The following is a 16,980-nucleotide window of genomic DNA, read 5'->3' as shown; positions in this document are numbered from 1 at the left end:
CCATCCCAGCAGACGTCCGGCTGCATGACACACGCTTGCTTGCTCGAGCAAGGTTGTTCTTCATCCTCCTAAACCCCTCCAGGGTAGAAAAGTCTGGTTTTACCCAGCCGCTTTAGGCTGGCCTAAGACCAGGGTTTTTTTCTCCTCCACCCTGCCTGTGCCCAGCCACAAGCCGGTGCTTAATCTTGCGTGATACGGGGTTGAAAACTTGCTTTTTTAGCTGCCTCAACTTGTTGGTCTAAGGAGGTGGCAGGAGGCTGAGGCAGTGGAAAAGTATAAAATTGCCTTTTTTTTTTTAATAGCTTAAATGATAAGAAAAAGGTGGCTACTGCCTAGGAGTTGCTCAAGCTACCAGCGATGTTGAAGCCCTTTACTAAACCCCTAGACCAAAGGAAAAAAAAAAATTACATCTTTTGCTAGGGAATGGAAGGATAGAGAAAGCTTCTAGGATTTGGCTGAGTTTGTTTTTCACTTGGATTTATCCCAGGAAGTAATCATTACCCCTTGGCCATGGGAAATCAAGAGATTCCCTTTAAATTCCTTTATTTCTCCCCCTGTCGCTGCCAGATCCCTTTTTGCTGTGGGCAATTTATGTAAAAAAGTATTTAGCTGGTCTTTGGCCATTAATAAAGATGTGTATTTATTATAGAAATATATATTTTAAAATATTTTAAAAATAAAAATGGGTATAAATATATATACCTAAATGGAATTTATGGATATAACAAATGGATACAAAAATAGATTTAAAATAGATTAAAATAGATTTAAATGGATGAAAATATATTAAAGTGTATCAAAATATCCATTAAAAAATAAAACCCAGATCTATTAAAAAAGGGGAAAAACCCTCTTCAACCTCCAGAAGTGGAGGTGAGAGGCGCAGAGAATCCCTCAGCCCGAATCCTGCCAAGTTCCAGAGCAAATCCCCTGCATCTGACATCCGTCCAATACGCCGGCATCCCAAGGATGCCGAGGGGGGAGGAATTGGTTTTCCCCCACCTCGCCTCCGCTCCCTGCCCCAAAACAAATCTCTGCCACTCGTCAGAAAGATTGTTAATGGGTTTAAGAAAAATCGCTTGCATCAGATTGAAATGAACCACTTGCAGCTCTTTGTAAAGATACAAATTGGAATTGAAATATGGACATTTTGGGGTTAATATAGGAATTAGCGGCCTCCTATCAGCACCACCAAATTCCAGCCCCGCAGCAGGATTTTATACACGTATTGATGTGTCATTAGAGAAATGGTCAATTAAATGAAATTAAAAAAAAAAAAAAAAAAAATCCTCTTTTTCACTAGACTAGGTTATCGAGCACCTAAATACCTGCACCCATCTTTTTTCCTGCCCGCCTCTGTCTCGAGCCTAGGAAAGCATTGTTGGAATAAGGAAAAAAACTGGTTTTGAGGATAAAGGTACCTTGAGGTTTCCTCTTCTTCCGTAAACACGACGTTACGTATCTCTCCAGCTCCCGTAAAGTGGATGGTTTTAACGTCTCAAAGTCAATCTCAATCTCATCGGGATTGGAGTTTTTGAGCGAGGGTTCTCTCGACTGGATGATATGGACAACTCGGCCCAGTTTCTCACCGGGGAGTTTATTAATGTCCAGGCTCAGCTGCCTCTTCTCCTCATAGGACATGGGTTTACACTTCTCCTCCTCCTCAGACTCGTAGGCTGGAGGGGGCTTGCTGTTCTTCACCGTCACAGGCTCCTTCTTACTACTTAAGAACAATTATAAAATGTTATTATAGAACAGACCAAAAAGCAGCCGCCTGGGTCTAACCTCTTAAATTTAACCACTAAATCACTCTATTTTTAGTATTTTTACTTTCCACCCTGGAAACAAGCATCTTTTTCATTTACGGCTTGAGCTTGAAGCTCAACCACGAGGCTGGGATGCAGAAGGCTGAGCTCAAGCTGCTGTTGGACAAGAAAGCTGAGCTCAAGCTGCCGTTAGACAAGAAAGTTGAGCTCAACCTGCTGTTAGACAAGAAAGCTGAGCGTAACTTGCTCCTGGAGAAGACGACTGAGCTCAAACCGCCATTAGACAAGAAGGCTGAGCTCAACCTACTGTTACGACACCCAAGGCTGAGCTCAACTTGATGTTAGACACCCAAGGCTAAGCTCAACCTGCTGTTAGACAAGAAAGCTGAACTCAACCTGCTGTTAAGACACCCAAGGCTGAGCTACCCGTCCCAGTGCTCGCTCTCCCAAAGAGATGAGCAGTTCCATGAGATAATTCAGAAAAGCAGAGCAGCTCCGGAGGGGAATTCCTTACATCCGCACTTGGATGGACCAAGGCTCAACTGATGCTGCTCATTTCTCACCAGGAAAGGCAAGAGGTTGGGGTGTTTCAGAGCTTGACACCCCCCAGAGAAGTAAAACGCAGCATCCGTAAAAAACATATGTTCATAAGAAGGGGAAAGAAACAGCTACGGGGACTCCTTGACATCACCATCAGGGTTATCCACACTTCAGGCACTTCAGAACTGATGGAGGTAGATTTGTAGACATTTATCCTACCATTCGCAGCGGATGCAGTGCTAAGGCAGTTAATAAATGACGTCTGGGTAGAAAATTACCCCAGAATTGGTAAAGGATGAGGTTAATGGTGTCACAGACGGTCCATTTCCCTAAAATAATCCGCTGCCATGCCCGCTGGAGTTTATCCAAAGTCTGAACACACTAAACGTTGTGGTGAAGCCCGGGGACAGAGACAAGCTCCAAGATCTTGCTCATTATTTCCTTCTTTCTTAATTTCATCTCATTACATCTAAATATGCCAAACAACTCCCTTTTTGCCTCGGGTTAAATACCAAGATCCTGCCTCCCCTTTGAGCCAGCAGCTGACAAGCGGTAGAGACTTGGCTCTCAGCATCTTACCTCTTCACTTAAAACCTACAGCTTTCAAAAAAAAAAGGAGAGGGAGGAAAAATTAGAGGATTCAAGGATTTGAGATCCAACAGAGCAACTCCACATGATTTTTTTCTTTTTCCTCTCTCCCGTATTTGGCATGCTCACAGCAGCCATGCGGAAAAGCATCAGCCCCCAAAAATGAAGCTAAACTCATGGTTGGGACTTGACCTTGAGCAACGCCTCCGGAGGCGAGGGGCTTGCTGCGAGTCAGCCCTACCAAAGGTGCTACTCGTGAAGAATCCTCTGTATAATTAAGGTAATTAGCAAAGGGGAAATAAAAATATGTAAGTGCTGCGCGGTAAAACAGAAGGATTAGGTGACGGAAGAGGGACAGGGCTGACCTGGAGGTACTGCTGTTGCTGTTGCTTTTCTTGGCCTTCTTGGGTGGCGGTTCCTTGGCTTTGCTTTTCTTGGTGTCTTCCAGCTCTTCCTTCTTTTTGTGCTTCTCTTTCTTCTTCTCCTTCTTGTCTTTCTCTTTTTTCTTTGGTTTGTTCTGCTGTGGCTGGGACAGGGCTGCAAGCTGTTCATGCACTGCTTTAAGCTGAGAGGCAGACACATACAAAGATCAAGATACTTTTGCCCAGCACCTCCTCCTTTTCCATATTAATTAACTTTTTTCTCTACTGCCTAACGCTTTCTTATCTTTTAGTATTAAGTAAGTCGGTTCTTCCAGCTTGTCATCACACTCTGATTTCTGTATATTGAGGTGTTGACCACTGCAAGAGGAAGGAGACAACCTCTTTACGGGTATTCCTCCCCGCTAAGGCAGAAGAGGGCTGCTTGCTTCGTCAGCACTAGTGATGCTTTAATTACCAGCACTAACAATGCCACGAACAGGGAAGATGCGGGAGATAAAGCTACAGGTTGCAACACTGCTCGTTATCTCATGGGCTTCCCCCACACCGGGTAAATACTTGCTCCAGCCCACGAGTTCAGGCAGCCCTGGCGTATCCTGCCTGCTCAAGAGCATCCTGCCTGCTCTGAAGACACCACCCGAGCGCAGGCAGCAAATTCCTGCCGTTGGGGACCATCCTGCGCATCCTAACAGCAACTGGAAGGACCATCCTGAAAAGCACCGATTCCTTCGTTTATCACTTTAAAACTAACAATTTTGGAGCGCTTTGCAGCTGATGGCCACTATTGTACAACTAGAAAGTCCACGGCTTTAAGCAATGTCCCCGAGGCCCCCAAGTTCAAGAAGAAGGACACGCTGGACACCCCCAATCCATCACGATGAATGTGGTACCTGTTCCTGGAGCTCCGCTAACCGCTGAGCTCGCTCTTCCTCAGAATCATCCGATGAGCTGTCGCTGTCGGAGGAACTATCGCTGCTGCTATCGCTAGATGAAGGGGGAGCCACCTTGGTGGGAGGTGGCACCACCACAGGAGAAGAAGCTGGAATCACAGGTTCTTCTGGTTCATCTGGCATCTTGGCAAAGCGCATTTCGAACACGTCCTGCAAATACAGGGAAAAATAACATAAGGTTTGGCAAAGCGGGACACTACAAGCGTGGCTGTGATCTCCAGGCTGTTCCCTACAGATTTGTGGTATCTACCCAAGCAATCAACACGCCGTGTGTCGCAGAGAAGATAATCTTCTGAAAGCTCCAAGTCCACTTGGAATTTTGACCATCTCCAAGATGGTTTGGGGGGAAAAAGTTTACCAGCAAGAAGGGCAAGACTAATTTAAAAACCCGCATCGTCCAGGTTCTTGAGATCATCTACATCTTCTCCTGCAATGGATTCGCAGAGAGCTCAAGGCAGGAATTGCGGCCACAGCTCTGCAGCCGCAATCCCCTCTCCTCTTCAGCCTGCCTGGATTTTCCCAACCCACATCCCGAGAAAACCACCTCGATTCAACCCAAACACTTGTGCAAAGATGTTTCCCATTATCCTCAAGAGCAATGGGTGCGAAGCCAGTTTAATTACAGTTATCCCAATGATGTGAAAGTCCTTTTTCTCCTAAAGCCCGATATGAGAAATCCATTTTCATTTAAACCTAAGACAAGGCAGATAAGGTGGGACAGCCCAGTTGCATTTAAAGCCTGGTTGTCTTTAAACCTGGTTGTATTTCTCAGTGCCTGTTGAATTTATTTGAAGGAAGGGTTTTGAACATGCTTTTTTAGTTTCCCTGAAGAGGAACAAGTGCCTCTTGCATCCAAAAAGAGATTTTTTTTTCCCCAAGGTGCCACCTTGTGAAGGGCGAAGCACTTGCAGACAAAAATGCCATTTTTTTGCACCTCCTACAAGACAAGGGAGACCTGAAACCTGGCTCGACTCACCCCTTTTTAGGTCTTTAGAAGTCAGGCACTTATTTCTGAGCTTAGCAACTTGCCCCAGGCTCCTTTTAGAGCCTGTAAGGAGACGGGCAACTCCCACAAGATGACTCAGGCGATGGTGGGAAGGACAGCCTGAAGGTGGCACAAGTGTCAGCGTCCACCTCTTCAATACCAAGTCATAAAAAATAAAAGATAATTTCTCCTCCTGCCTGAAGGTTTGACTTTCAGTCTACAGTTACTATTTATTTTTCCTATTTTCCATGTCCTGGGTGTGCGGCTGAGACCGCAAACCCACCAGACAAGGTCTGTGCCTTATTTCTAAAACTCTACCGACTGTAAACATTAACTGTGTGCATGTTCATATGGATTTATACAACTTATCCAAAATCCTTCAGCAAGTCAAACACCCCGTGATATCAAATCACACTGATTTAACTCATCGCTCGAGCATGGGAGCGGTATTTTCATGCATGAAGGCTTCCAGTTCTTCTAGCTCAGGCTCATCCTTGTGATTTTAAGGACCTGTTGGGCTCTCCCCTACCTCAGCATACATTATTTTTTCCACCCTCCTTCTTAAATGTGAGCAGGCGGAGCGCTGCTGGACTGCATTTCTCCATTCTCAGCCTCCTCGTGCCTTTATTCAGGGCTTTTTTTCAGCAGCGACGGCTTTTCTGGACGCTGTGGATGTTGCTTTGCTGCTTCCATCTGCCGGCAGAAATGCCACTGACTTCCATTTACGCGCTCAGGCTCAAATTTCAGGGGAAGGAGCAAAAAAACGCTGGAGGAAAATGAGATATTTCCAAGCTCCTCCAGCAACGGCATCGCTTATGGGATGATGGAGGCGCACACATATATTTGTCACTGAATCACTGGACTTAATGGGTGTTTACAACCTAATTATTGTTTTCCATGAACCAGAAAGTCCAGTCCTTGATTATCACCAGCAGGCAATGCTACACCACCGTATATAATGAATTTTTAAATTCTCTAGGGTCAGAAATAAAACCTTCCTATTTTTTTATACCTATCTAGTCTTTTAATTAACAGGAAGGCTAATTTAAAGTTCTTTTGTGTGAAGTTAAAAAGCAATCTATCAACTCTGAAGCATCCGGGTTATGAAAAACCAACAGTGTCTGAAGGATCCCTAGCAATGCACGCAGGAAAGCATGGAAGAGAAAACCCCATGAGTAGATAACAAGCTAATTAATGCCTTTTTAATCAAGGGATTCTTACTGCTACTGTTTTGTACATCACCAGTACCACTGACCCATCCTTGCTTGGACAAACATAAATCATAAACCTCTTCTGTGAGCTGGTGGTAACCCTGAAAATCCAAGAAATCATTTACTGACGATGAAATGGTAACAAAAAGCAGAAAAATGAGTTATTTCAGCAGTTGATGTTTCCAGGACAGAGGGGTAACACAGCAGGCAGTGACCGGGGCGGTCTATTAAGCAAGACGCCGTGTATATTGTTTATGGGAGCTCAAGTCCAAACTTGAATCCTCGGCCTTGTTTGCAAACCTCAGCAGCACTCCAGAAACCTCCTTTTAAAAATTTTATTTCTGAAATCAGTTTTCTGGGCACAGGAAAAGCAAACGGAGAGGCTCCGCCTTGGTCTCAACCAGGTGGGGAGCGGGATCCAACTGGTATTTTGGTACCCACCTCCATCGCATCGCTGCTAAGGGGCTGCTCTGAAATTTAATGCCCATTTTCTGGGTACTATTACATTCAAAAAGCACTTTTATAAACTTTTATGTCAGAAATAAAGTTTCCCGAGTGGTTGCTCTGTGCGGGGACGTGTTCCCGAGCTTGTCCATGGGATTGATGCGGGTGAAATCCTGATTTCATACAGCCCTTGGTCCAGACGGCGTCACCTGGCAATGCTGGTCGCTGAGGATTTTCCCCCATAAAAAGGGGTGAAAGAAAAGAAAAAATCACAAGTTTCCATGAAACTATTCAGTGCTCAGCAGCCTGCAACAAGAGTGACCAGAATTTCAGATTGGATATCACCCTTTCATTCTGGTGTTGGCTGGAAAATGCTCCAAGACGTCGGTTAAAGAGGCTGCAAAGTTCTTCATTAGACCAAAACAAGAAGGAAAGAGCAGCCAGAGGGTGAGCATCATGTTTTCCAGGCATTTAATTACCACGAAATCCAGAAAAAGACATGAATAAGATGATGAATTCTACTGAATTCATGCTAAAAGCAAGCTGAAACACACATTTACTCAGCATGTACTCATCTCAAATTAAACCAGCCCAAACCTGAGCTGTATTTTTCTAAAAGCATCACAAAAAAATAAATGTGTCTAAAAACTGAGAACACACGTGCTGGCTTTGCTGCTGCTTCGTTTCCTTGATCCTTTTGTCGCAGATTCATATCTGGATCAAAGCAAAACAGCCAGCAGCTTTTTCACGAGCCGATACTTTCATCGAGTGAAGTTCCTTTGACGTTAGCAGAGGGGGAAGCTGCATCACATGGAGGTTTTTACATGAGGTTTCCAGTTAGGAAAACCCAGCAAAGCTATTAATATCCAGTTTCACCTTTTTGGGGGGTTGTATCTCAAATCAAACATCCTGCAACCTAATAGTTTTCCCCCCAATTTAATACCTTTTTCCCCAACATAGTAGTTTTTCCCAATCTCTCCAGTGCTTTCTGGTGTAACTCAGATCCCTTCTCGACCTGTTTTCTGAAGGTTAAAGCAAACCACGCTGCTTTTCTTCTCCTTTCACACAGTGAGAGCTCCACCGCTGTGTCATTCCACACCGCTGGAGTTGCACTTTTCTATGCTAATAAAACCTCTTCCCTTACAGATTTGGTTCCTGTGTCCTCACATACGTCTCGCGTCCCGCCAAGCCCAACCTGCATCCACTCTTTGCCATGGTCGAGGCATCTTTCCAGTGTCCAGCACGCAGCTCCACACATATTTTGGAATTTCACAGAAACTCCTGGCTGCTCCATTGGTATCAAATGTGACACGGTGAAGTTATTAAGGAGGGACCGAATGATGTACAGCAGGAGACCTTATTTCTTTAGAAGACAACAACTGTGCCCACAATCCTCCCAAGGCAAAAAAAAAAGGAGAAATCAGCATTTAAGGGAACGAACTGCCCGAAATCACAGATATGGGGGATGCCTGAATGTTTTTAATGATAGGTGTTGAAATGCTTGGGTCAAAAAATCCAATGTAGGAGCTCTTTTTTCCCTTGCAGCGGTCCTCTGCGGCTGCTGCAACCTTCTTCAGCACCGAAAGGAACTTGATCTCTTCCAGATCTGCTCGGAGCAAAGTGCTTTTCCCTGCTTCAGCCAGGCGACCCCACGTAGCAGCTCTGATTTACCGAGAAACGAGGGAATCAAGACAACTTTTTGGAGTAGCGGAGCGCATGCATTAAGCTAAGCACTTCACTCGAGACTTGGGGCTTCTTTAGTAGCTAATTCGTTCATTACAAATGAGTGGAGAGCAGAAAACTTCACCATAAGAATGAAGGAAGAGGTAACTAAAGCAGCACAACACAGCAGGTACTGTCGCTTATTTTCCCTACAAGTGTTTTGAGGAGTAAAGTGACATTTTGGAGCCACACTTTTCCTTCCTACTCTTGTATCAAAAAGCTAAGAGGACACAAAGAAGACGCTATTAAACAAAATAAGAGTTTAAAGGAGCAAATTGGGCTGAGTCAGCCTGCTCCTTGTATCACTTGCGCAGCAAAAAGTATAATTTTTTTAACCATTATCCACCACGCTGGCATTTTTTTAATGTCATTTCAAGACTACATGCCCCTTCACACTGGAAAATAAATCAAGAGAGACGCCGGCGTTCATCAGAAACCGAAGCAGGCTGCAACAACGCACATCCTTACCTGCAGCTTCCGTGCCATGGCCACCACCTCGTGATCAGCGGGGTTGTACTTATAGCAATTGGAGAACATCAATCGTACGTCCGCCGCAAATTCCTGAGCATCTCGGTATTCCCGGTTCTCCAGTTTAGACTAGAAAGGAGAGGAAAAAAACCCAATAAAAGTCACTATTAACAATGCAAATACACCAAATCGATTGATTCATTAAGTACAGCTCTGTGGCACCCACAGATTCTGCACACCCATTTTCTTCCTACACTGGAATGACTAATTGTGGTCAAAAGAATGACTAATTTTGGTCAAACGAAGGATTGTGGATGGTTTATAAAAAAATAAGAGCTGATTACGGGCATCCTCAATGATGTTCAAAAGAGGACTACCTACTTTCTAAGCCACCTTCTCACTGTCTGTGTGGTTGATAGCAGCTAGGCGTTTTGGATGAAGAACAGAACGGGGATGCTTCAACACCGATGAAGAGCAGTGTTGAAGGCCAGGAGTACAAACCCTGGCTCTACCTGACTTAACCAAGAAGGGCTAAACCTCCATGACTATGTGTTGGCAGAAGAATATGGTGAGCTTTGCTCAGATCGTTCCCCTAGAAGGAAGATCTCGAGAGTTGCCTTAACGGTGTAGCCTGGTTGGAGGGACAGAGGACACCAGGATGGTCCTTCACCCAACGATGGAAGAAGATGACAGGCTTTGTTGATGCAGGGGCCAGGTTTTAACCATCCTGCCTGCTTTCAACCATCCACCCTTCCTCCAGGAACCAAGCTGGTGTCTCTAGAGCTTGGAGCTCCACCCTAGGAAAGCACAGACCTGCTCTATGGCTACCTGCTCCTGTCCCAAGCCTATGTGCAGCTGGGAGGACTGATATGGGTGGAGACAGCCGTGAGATGACCCCTCATCCTTCCAAATGCTGCGTCCAGCTGTGGCAACGCCAGCTGAGCCAAGAGAAGTTTCATGCCTCCTTCTCCCTCCCTGGGAAAGCGGGGTTGAGTTGGACAACTGGAAGACGGAGAACATTCAACAGCTGTCCTGGCAACTTCTGCCAAGGGTGATCTCAGACACACAGCCCTGCCAGACAGTTGGGCAGCAAGATGTACAGGCAGCAACGGACGTGCAAGACCTAACGCTCGCCACCGGCCAGTCCGGAGGAGAAAGCCAAGAATTTAATTTGGCATCCTCAAGGTTTGGCCGACCAAGATCCTACAGGTCTGAAACGCCATGACGAAGGAAGAGCCATGATCCTCGCTGACTTCGGCCCCGGTGTAACCTTGGCAAGGAGTGGGCTGTGGGAAGGGAAAACTCACTCCTCTGGTTTTAAAACACAGGCCCAAACTGGGCAAAGCAGGAGTCAGAGCTAAACTTAAACTGCTTGCACACAAATTCATCCTGTAGCTAAAAAGTTAGAGACGTCTAAATAATGAATTAAGGTTTGGGAACTAAAAACTTAAAAGACTTCTACATACAGAATTAAGGTTTCATAACTAAAGTTAGACTTCTAAATCATGAATTAACACTTCAAAGGGAAACATGGATGACTCTGCAGTCACTTAAATAACTCCAATAATGAATTAAAGTTTCAAGGGGAAGCATGGATGAATTTGCAGTCGCTCTTTAAAATGAAGCAATTTTAAGCTAGAGTGAACTACCTGTGCTTAACAGAAGACCGATTTAGACAGACAACTTCAGAAAGACGGGCCTTTATTTTAAAAAAAATATGAAAATGGGGTTGGTTTAAATCAAATCCCCTTATTCCTGTAATTTATGCTCTCTGAGGCCATCTCCTGGGCTAAATAAAAAAGGGTAGATTTATACGGTAATGGAAATTTTCTATAAAAAACTCGTGTGAGCGTTTCCTAAGAGCCCTTCTGGAAGGATGCCAACTTGTTTGTTTTTTCCCAAATGTCAGGATAACAGCAAGAGAAGAAGAGAGACCGAATGTACCAGAAACCTACGGCCAAAATAAATCTGGCAGACATCTGAAGATGCCTGGTGCGCACGCGCAGGGAAAAAATGATCTTTTTTTCTGCTCCGATCCCGACCTCCCCCTCCTATAAACCTGAGCTTACTTTGATTGTGCTCAGATCCATGGGATGTTTAATGATATCGCAATAATCGTGCAGTCCCAGTGCTTCCACATCCACAGGTTTGTAGAAGGGCCAGGCATAGGCAGCGTGTTTCTTGGCGAACATCTCTTTGATGATCCCGCTGCAGTATTTTAACTGCTCGGATATTTTGCTACTCTTTTCTACCACGTGTTGTTGAGAGTCTGGAACGTCCTTCTTTGGAGGCTTCACCGGGCGGCTGCTTTCCCGGCGTGGACCCAGCTTGGTGGACTTGGGTTCGGTGGGCAGTGATGACGATTCATGAATTGGGTCGATGGTTGTTGGTGTCGTGGTGTCTGCTTTCCTCTTCACCCCTTTTTTTGTCTATAACCGAGCAAATAAAGCAATATTACTTTTGGCACCATACTTTTGGCTTCAACTGAGTTGTGTTTCTTGTAGCGTTCACTCGGATTCGCCATCGCTAGTCACTCAAGCCTCATGGCAACGCTACGAGAAGAACATTGGAAGCCGTTCCAAAAATATTCAGATAATGTTGGTCTGTACCGAGTTCTACAGAAAAACATAATGGATTATCTCTGTTGTACGAGCAAAGGTCAAGGGCATGAGTCACTTCAGCAAGTCAAGATTTTCTTCCTGAGTCATATAAAGCTTAAGGAAGGAAGGTTTTAAGAGGATGAATGGGGTTTCCACGCAAACCCAGGTGGAATTTGTCACATCTAACCTTAACTGGTGTCAGAGAGGGTCACTGTAGGCTCCTCATGTTTCTCAAAACATGAATTTTTTGACCGAACTGCAGCCATTTGCCTTCAAATGTGACTCCAGCCGCAAAGCAAAGGGCGACCACTTGACCGACCGTGGCGTTTCAACGCCTTGAAGATAATCTAAGCCATTGCGTTATGATATTTAAGGAATTACTCACCTTCACGGGCTGGGCGGGTGTTGGGATAACAGGAGGGTGAGTCTGGATGGGCTGGGGAGCTGGAGCCGGCGGTGTGGGGGCCTGGGGAGCAGGCGGAGGAGGTGCAGGAGGTTGAGGAGGCACCATCGTCATTACCGGGGTCTGGACGATGAGGTCGGGGGTGACGGAAGGAAAGGAATGAGTCGTCTGCGCAGACTGGAGGTTTTGCTGCGGCGCCTGTGTCTGCGCCGGGGACGATGCTTGGGTTGCGTTCGGTACCGTGGATGATCCTGGTTTGGATGTCACTGCCAAGAGAAAAGAAAGAAAGGGTTGCTTCTCCCTTCAAACTTAGTTGTTTTAACGGGAAAACAATTAATGTTTCGTAATACCACCATTTAAAGCATATTCCTCATTAGACAATTAATATCTTGCAGTTCCTGTTCTTGAGCAACCAGTCAGGGACAAACACTCGCCACGTTTTCCTTCACGAGGATTATTTTTATGGCTCGCTAGGTGAAATAGTGAAGCAGCTCAGGACCTTACTGTGCCAAAACCCCTCCAGAAAAAGACCAAGATCAGGCAAAAGGCATCCTCCTCTCTTCCCCTTCCCTTCCCACAAGATTTCTTGCAGGCAGGGCAAGGAGTCAAGCACATCTTTTCCTGCCTACCCTTTTTTCCTAGGCAATGGTTCTTGACTATCAGTATTTTGGAGCCAAAACTGGGCAGCTCTTCCTTCAGGAGCAATTTTGTGCTCTATTATCAAGGTGAGTTTAATTCCTGGAGACTTAAGTCCTTGCAGCTGATACTATCCAGGGCAAATCTCTCCCAACGGCTGGAGAGCAAGGTCCTCGTTAGGGATTTCAAACACAGAGCAACCGTAAAGGTTGGGACACGAGGTTGGAAACGTCAGCGCTGTCCTTGGACCTTCTAGTGTCGCCGGACAAGTCACCTCCCTGCTGAAGCTGCTGCTTTGTGGGGCAAAGCTCTGATCAAGCTTCCAAACTTTCCGCTGTGATGAAACACCCTCCAAAGGGTAATGCTGCAAAGCTCAGATGATGCCGAGACACACCACGAGGCTTCCAGCAGATCTTAAAGATGGAGGTATGAGCAAAGTGAGATCAACCCCAAAGTCCAGAGAAGGTTTGCGATCAGCAGTTATTAGAGGAGCACCTTCCGTCAGATATCAAATGCACCTCATTAGCAATAATCGGATTTATATCTTCAGCAAGGAGACAGCTTGGTATCTTTTAAAACATGGTGACTATCCTTTACACTCACCCTGAGCAGAGAGGAATCCTACCGCTCGATCTGTACCTATGCTCACCTCCCAGGCTGCAGACTGGAGTCTGGCTGCTCTTTCACCGCTCTCTCAACAAGGAGACTCTCCCGAGCGTGACACGTTAGCTATGTGTCCTGCCCTGCCGGCTATCCAACACCTCTTCCAAGAATCACTCCCAAAAATTAATTAATTAGAGAAGAAATGCAGCCAGATTTGTTTCCAGTCAGTCCGCAGGAGCTGCAATTATTGCAATCCCACTAGAAGAACGTTGCGTGTTAACAGATGCTCAACTATGACCGCTAGCGAGCTTATTTCCACTAAAGCCAAAACAGGAACCTATTCAGAGAATAAAATTGGGAGTTTTCATCCCATTCTCCTTGCAAAATGACAGCGGAGTCTTGATGTCTCCAAATAAGGTGGGGACTTGTAGCCAGAGGTATCCTGGGGTCCTGCTGGGATCCCCTGGTCCTGCTGGGATCCTGTGGCTCCTGCTGGGACTGTGAACCAGCTCTGCATTGCGTAGGCAAAGTCAATATATTTCACCTCCCACATTACACAGGAGCTTGAGATTTCTATTAGAAACCCTGGGGGAGGGGGGGGTTGTAGCAAAGCTTTCCAGCCAGCATCACACCTGGTTTTCAATAATTTAACCCCAAATCAGTTATTATACACTGAATTATTTACTGCGCAATATGATTTAACAGTAGGCATAGCAGCCTAGGCAAAATGATCTTGCAGGTCGCCAAATAGATATTCTAGATAGCAAGTATATAGTTATTACATTATCATATTATTCTACTCTATTATTCTATACAGCAAATCACAACGTAGAAGCACCAGGTGTGGGATGCCCCAGACTACATACGGGCCATACAGGCTTTCCAGATGAACCTACAGCTCTCTTTGGAGAGCTGGTCAATACTATAGGTGAAGAGCTGGAAGGTGATGAGCTCAGGTGGGGACCTACACATTATATATGCTACAGGATCGCGGCAGAGGAAAGGAGACCCAAGTTTGTAAGCGCCTCTCTACGCCGTGTAGGTAAAAAGATCTTCTCTACGGGTGATTTCATCACTTCTCCTTCAAAGAGATGCTGAGAAAGGTGATGGCCAATAATTTTCTAACCAAGGAGAGCTTCTCCCTGCACACAGTAATGGAATATCAGGGACAGTGCCTAAAAAAAATAACAAAAAAAATCTCAGCTACAAGAAATCACGACTTGGTCACGCGCAGGACAAAAGCATCAATTGGGTTTGTTGGTGCTTCAAAACCTGGATTTCACGAAGCCAAAAGGACTCAATGACACGGAGAGAAGGAGAACTAGAGTCATGCAAGAAAAACACGCGTGGACACGCGCACAGTCCTGTAACAGAGAGAGACACGGACAGTAAAAAATTGCCAAGGGAAGGGAAAAGAAAATAAAGCCAAAATAATTAAAGCAGTTTGAAATGTTCAGCTTTACGACCCTTTTTTTGTTCCTCGGTGTTTTAGATGAAAAGATATTCTGAAAATGGTACAAAGTCCCTCTTCACAGAAAGATGACGATTGTCAGTAATAGATCGGGGAAGACTCAGGAGATTTAGTAAACAGTGCTGCTCTGAATTTGCACTCGCTGTCCGGGTGATGGCAGTACAGAAAATGTTTTCTTTTCCAACAGCTACTGAGGATATTCCAACAGCAACTACTGAAGTCCCAGTTCCCCTCTAATTACCCGACAACTGGTCCCCAAACCCTTCCAGGGTCGACCCTCAAGCTCCCTGGTTATCTCCTGCTGATTTTCCAGTAAATCTTGGAAAATAACCTGTTGGCATCCCAGCACCACCAGTCTGAGGCTGAGACAAGAAGAGACACGAGGATTCACAGCATTCCAGAAGGGTTGCGGGATGCTCGTGCCAGCTCACAGGCAGTAAATACAGTGAAAACATTTTTTTTGGTGACACAAGTTCAGGGACACTCCTGCACATGGCATTTTCCTTGGTATCACAAAACTTTTGGGTTAGAAGAGTAAGAATGATACAAGATGGAGATGAGAGATGTTTAAAAATAAGAAGGGGATCTTGAAAGTGGACATGCAACTGATGAGGTGCCATTGAGATCAAGTCACAGCCAGGATGTTCTCAACCCTTTGAGGGACGATCCAATGGCGTTGGCAGCTGACGTCGAGCCTAGAAAATGGTTGATATACCAAAAAATGAGCTAATGAAATCCTTGAGGTATAAACTGGGGAATCGGAATGTTATTTTACCTCTAGTATCAGTTATATCTATGTCCAGTTATGGTGTCCACAGTTACTGCTGTGAAAAACTGCAGAGGGTTCATAGAAGAGCTGTAAAGGAGGACTAAGAGATTGGAAAAAAAACCTTATAGCCAAAGAATCAGATTTTTATGGAGAACACAGATTGGAAAACAAGGGAGCCTTCAATATAATGATGTTATTTCAGACCAGAAATGTATCAGGAAAACACCTAACCTGGCAGCTAGTTAGCGCGCTCCTTCTCTAAAGGCCAGCAGAGATTTTTTTTTTTACTCTGTATTAGATGTTCTTCTATGGGACAGACCGTAAATAAATGACTCGGTGGTAGAACTGTGCTTTTATATTACACAGCGGAGAGAAGATTGGATTAAGTGAGAAAAATGGTAATTTTTGATCCTTTAAATTACTAATCTGGGAGCAAAGCTTCAAAAAAAAAAGCCTACGTCATTAACATAAAGTCTTAAGGGATCAACAGACACAAATACAGAACATCATTTTACTGATTTATAACCTTAAACAGGGTTCAAAATGCTGCGGTTCTACTTTATGCAGAGCCTAAAGCATGCAGGTTAATATTTCAGCCCTGTGAAAGAGCAAGACAAGGTAAATTAATCAGTTTGGCTGCAAAAAAAAAGGGGGGGGTTCTGGGATTCTGGCCAAGCATGGGTAAGGTCTGCACAAAGCGAATTCATCTTCGGGGAGCGGCATTCCACCTCACTTGGGGCAATGCATCCTTTTGAAGGACGGTAAGCTCGTCAAGCATCATTATCTACCCTCCAGTTATGGCAAAATTAATAAATGAGGCGTGGAAATTATAATTTGAGGAAGTTCTCTGGAGGACAGCCGTGGGTTGCGATGCTCAGAACTGTTTTCAGATGCTCTCCGCACCAGGATTCCCCTGTCAGTCTGTAGCTGTCATGTTGTGATCGGTTCTTCTGGCACCACCGATGCTTTTCTAACGCAACGCAGCTTTTTTACGAGAGGGAGTCCATAGGGGAGGACGTGAAAAGCAGCTGTGAAACTCTGATACAACAGAATTTATGCTGCTTTTTAACAGCTGTACTTTACCCTTGAGGTATTGCAAGGGATAGTTCATCATCTTGGCTCCCCGACAGCAGAAATGGAACTTTTACTATTGCTCTCAGCTTTTTAACCTTCACGGAAAAGCCGGGAAAGATGACATTTCACCAGCACTATAAATACACGTGCCTTAGCAGTGCTGGATTTACTGCTGTCTGTCCCCAACACTCCTCCTCCCCTAAAAATGATGCCCAGAAGCTACAGATGAGGGATTTTTAAGACATCACTCAGCCCTGCCTTTCATTAGAGAGAGTCTCATGCAGATAGGCAAGAGCACAAGGCAGCTGCCCTCCTTCCCACCCAATCTGAGAGTCTCTACACAATAAAGTGAGGCACTGAGAACACTGAC

General features: G+C 45.1%; 1 protein-coding gene across 16 annotated transcripts in view; it reads right to left on the bottom strand.

Moving 5' to 3' along the window:
* BRD4 (bromodomain containing 4) overlaps positions 1-16,980 on the bottom strand; it is a 74,561-nt gene that overhangs the window by 19,052 nt on the left and 38,529 nt on the right. For 14 of the 16 annotated variants that reach the window (XR_012650061.1, XM_075025262.1, XM_075025260.1 and 11 more), the window contains 6 exons: positions 12,040-12,323; positions 11,124-11,483; positions 9,055-9,183; positions 4,165-4,374; positions 3,260-3,459; positions 1,422-1,723 (listed from right to left, as the gene is read on the bottom strand). Coding sequence is in view for 15 of the 16 variants with exons in the window: in XM_075025262.1 (XP_074881363.1) it covers positions 1,422-1,723; positions 3,260-3,459; positions 4,165-4,374; positions 9,055-9,183; positions 11,124-11,483; positions 12,040-12,323 (1,485 nt within the window). In the remaining variant the exon portion in view is untranslated. Of the gene's footprint in view, positions 1-1,421; positions 1,724-3,259; positions 3,460-4,164; positions 4,375-9,054; positions 9,184-11,123; positions 11,484-12,039; positions 12,324-14,264; positions 14,472-16,980 lie in introns of those variants that run through there. The other 2 variants (XM_075025266.1, XM_075025251.1) reach the window with 2 other exon arrangements.

Source organism: Buteo buteo, chromosome 4, assembly GCF_964188355.1.
Source record: "Buteo buteo chromosome 4, bButBut1.hap1.1, whole genome shotgun sequence".
Lineage (NCBI taxonomy): Eukaryota > Metazoa > Chordata > Aves > Accipitriformes > Accipitridae > Buteo > Buteo buteo.
Note: the sequence above shows the minus strand (reverse complement) of the source record. Positions and strands in the feature narration are given on the sequence as shown.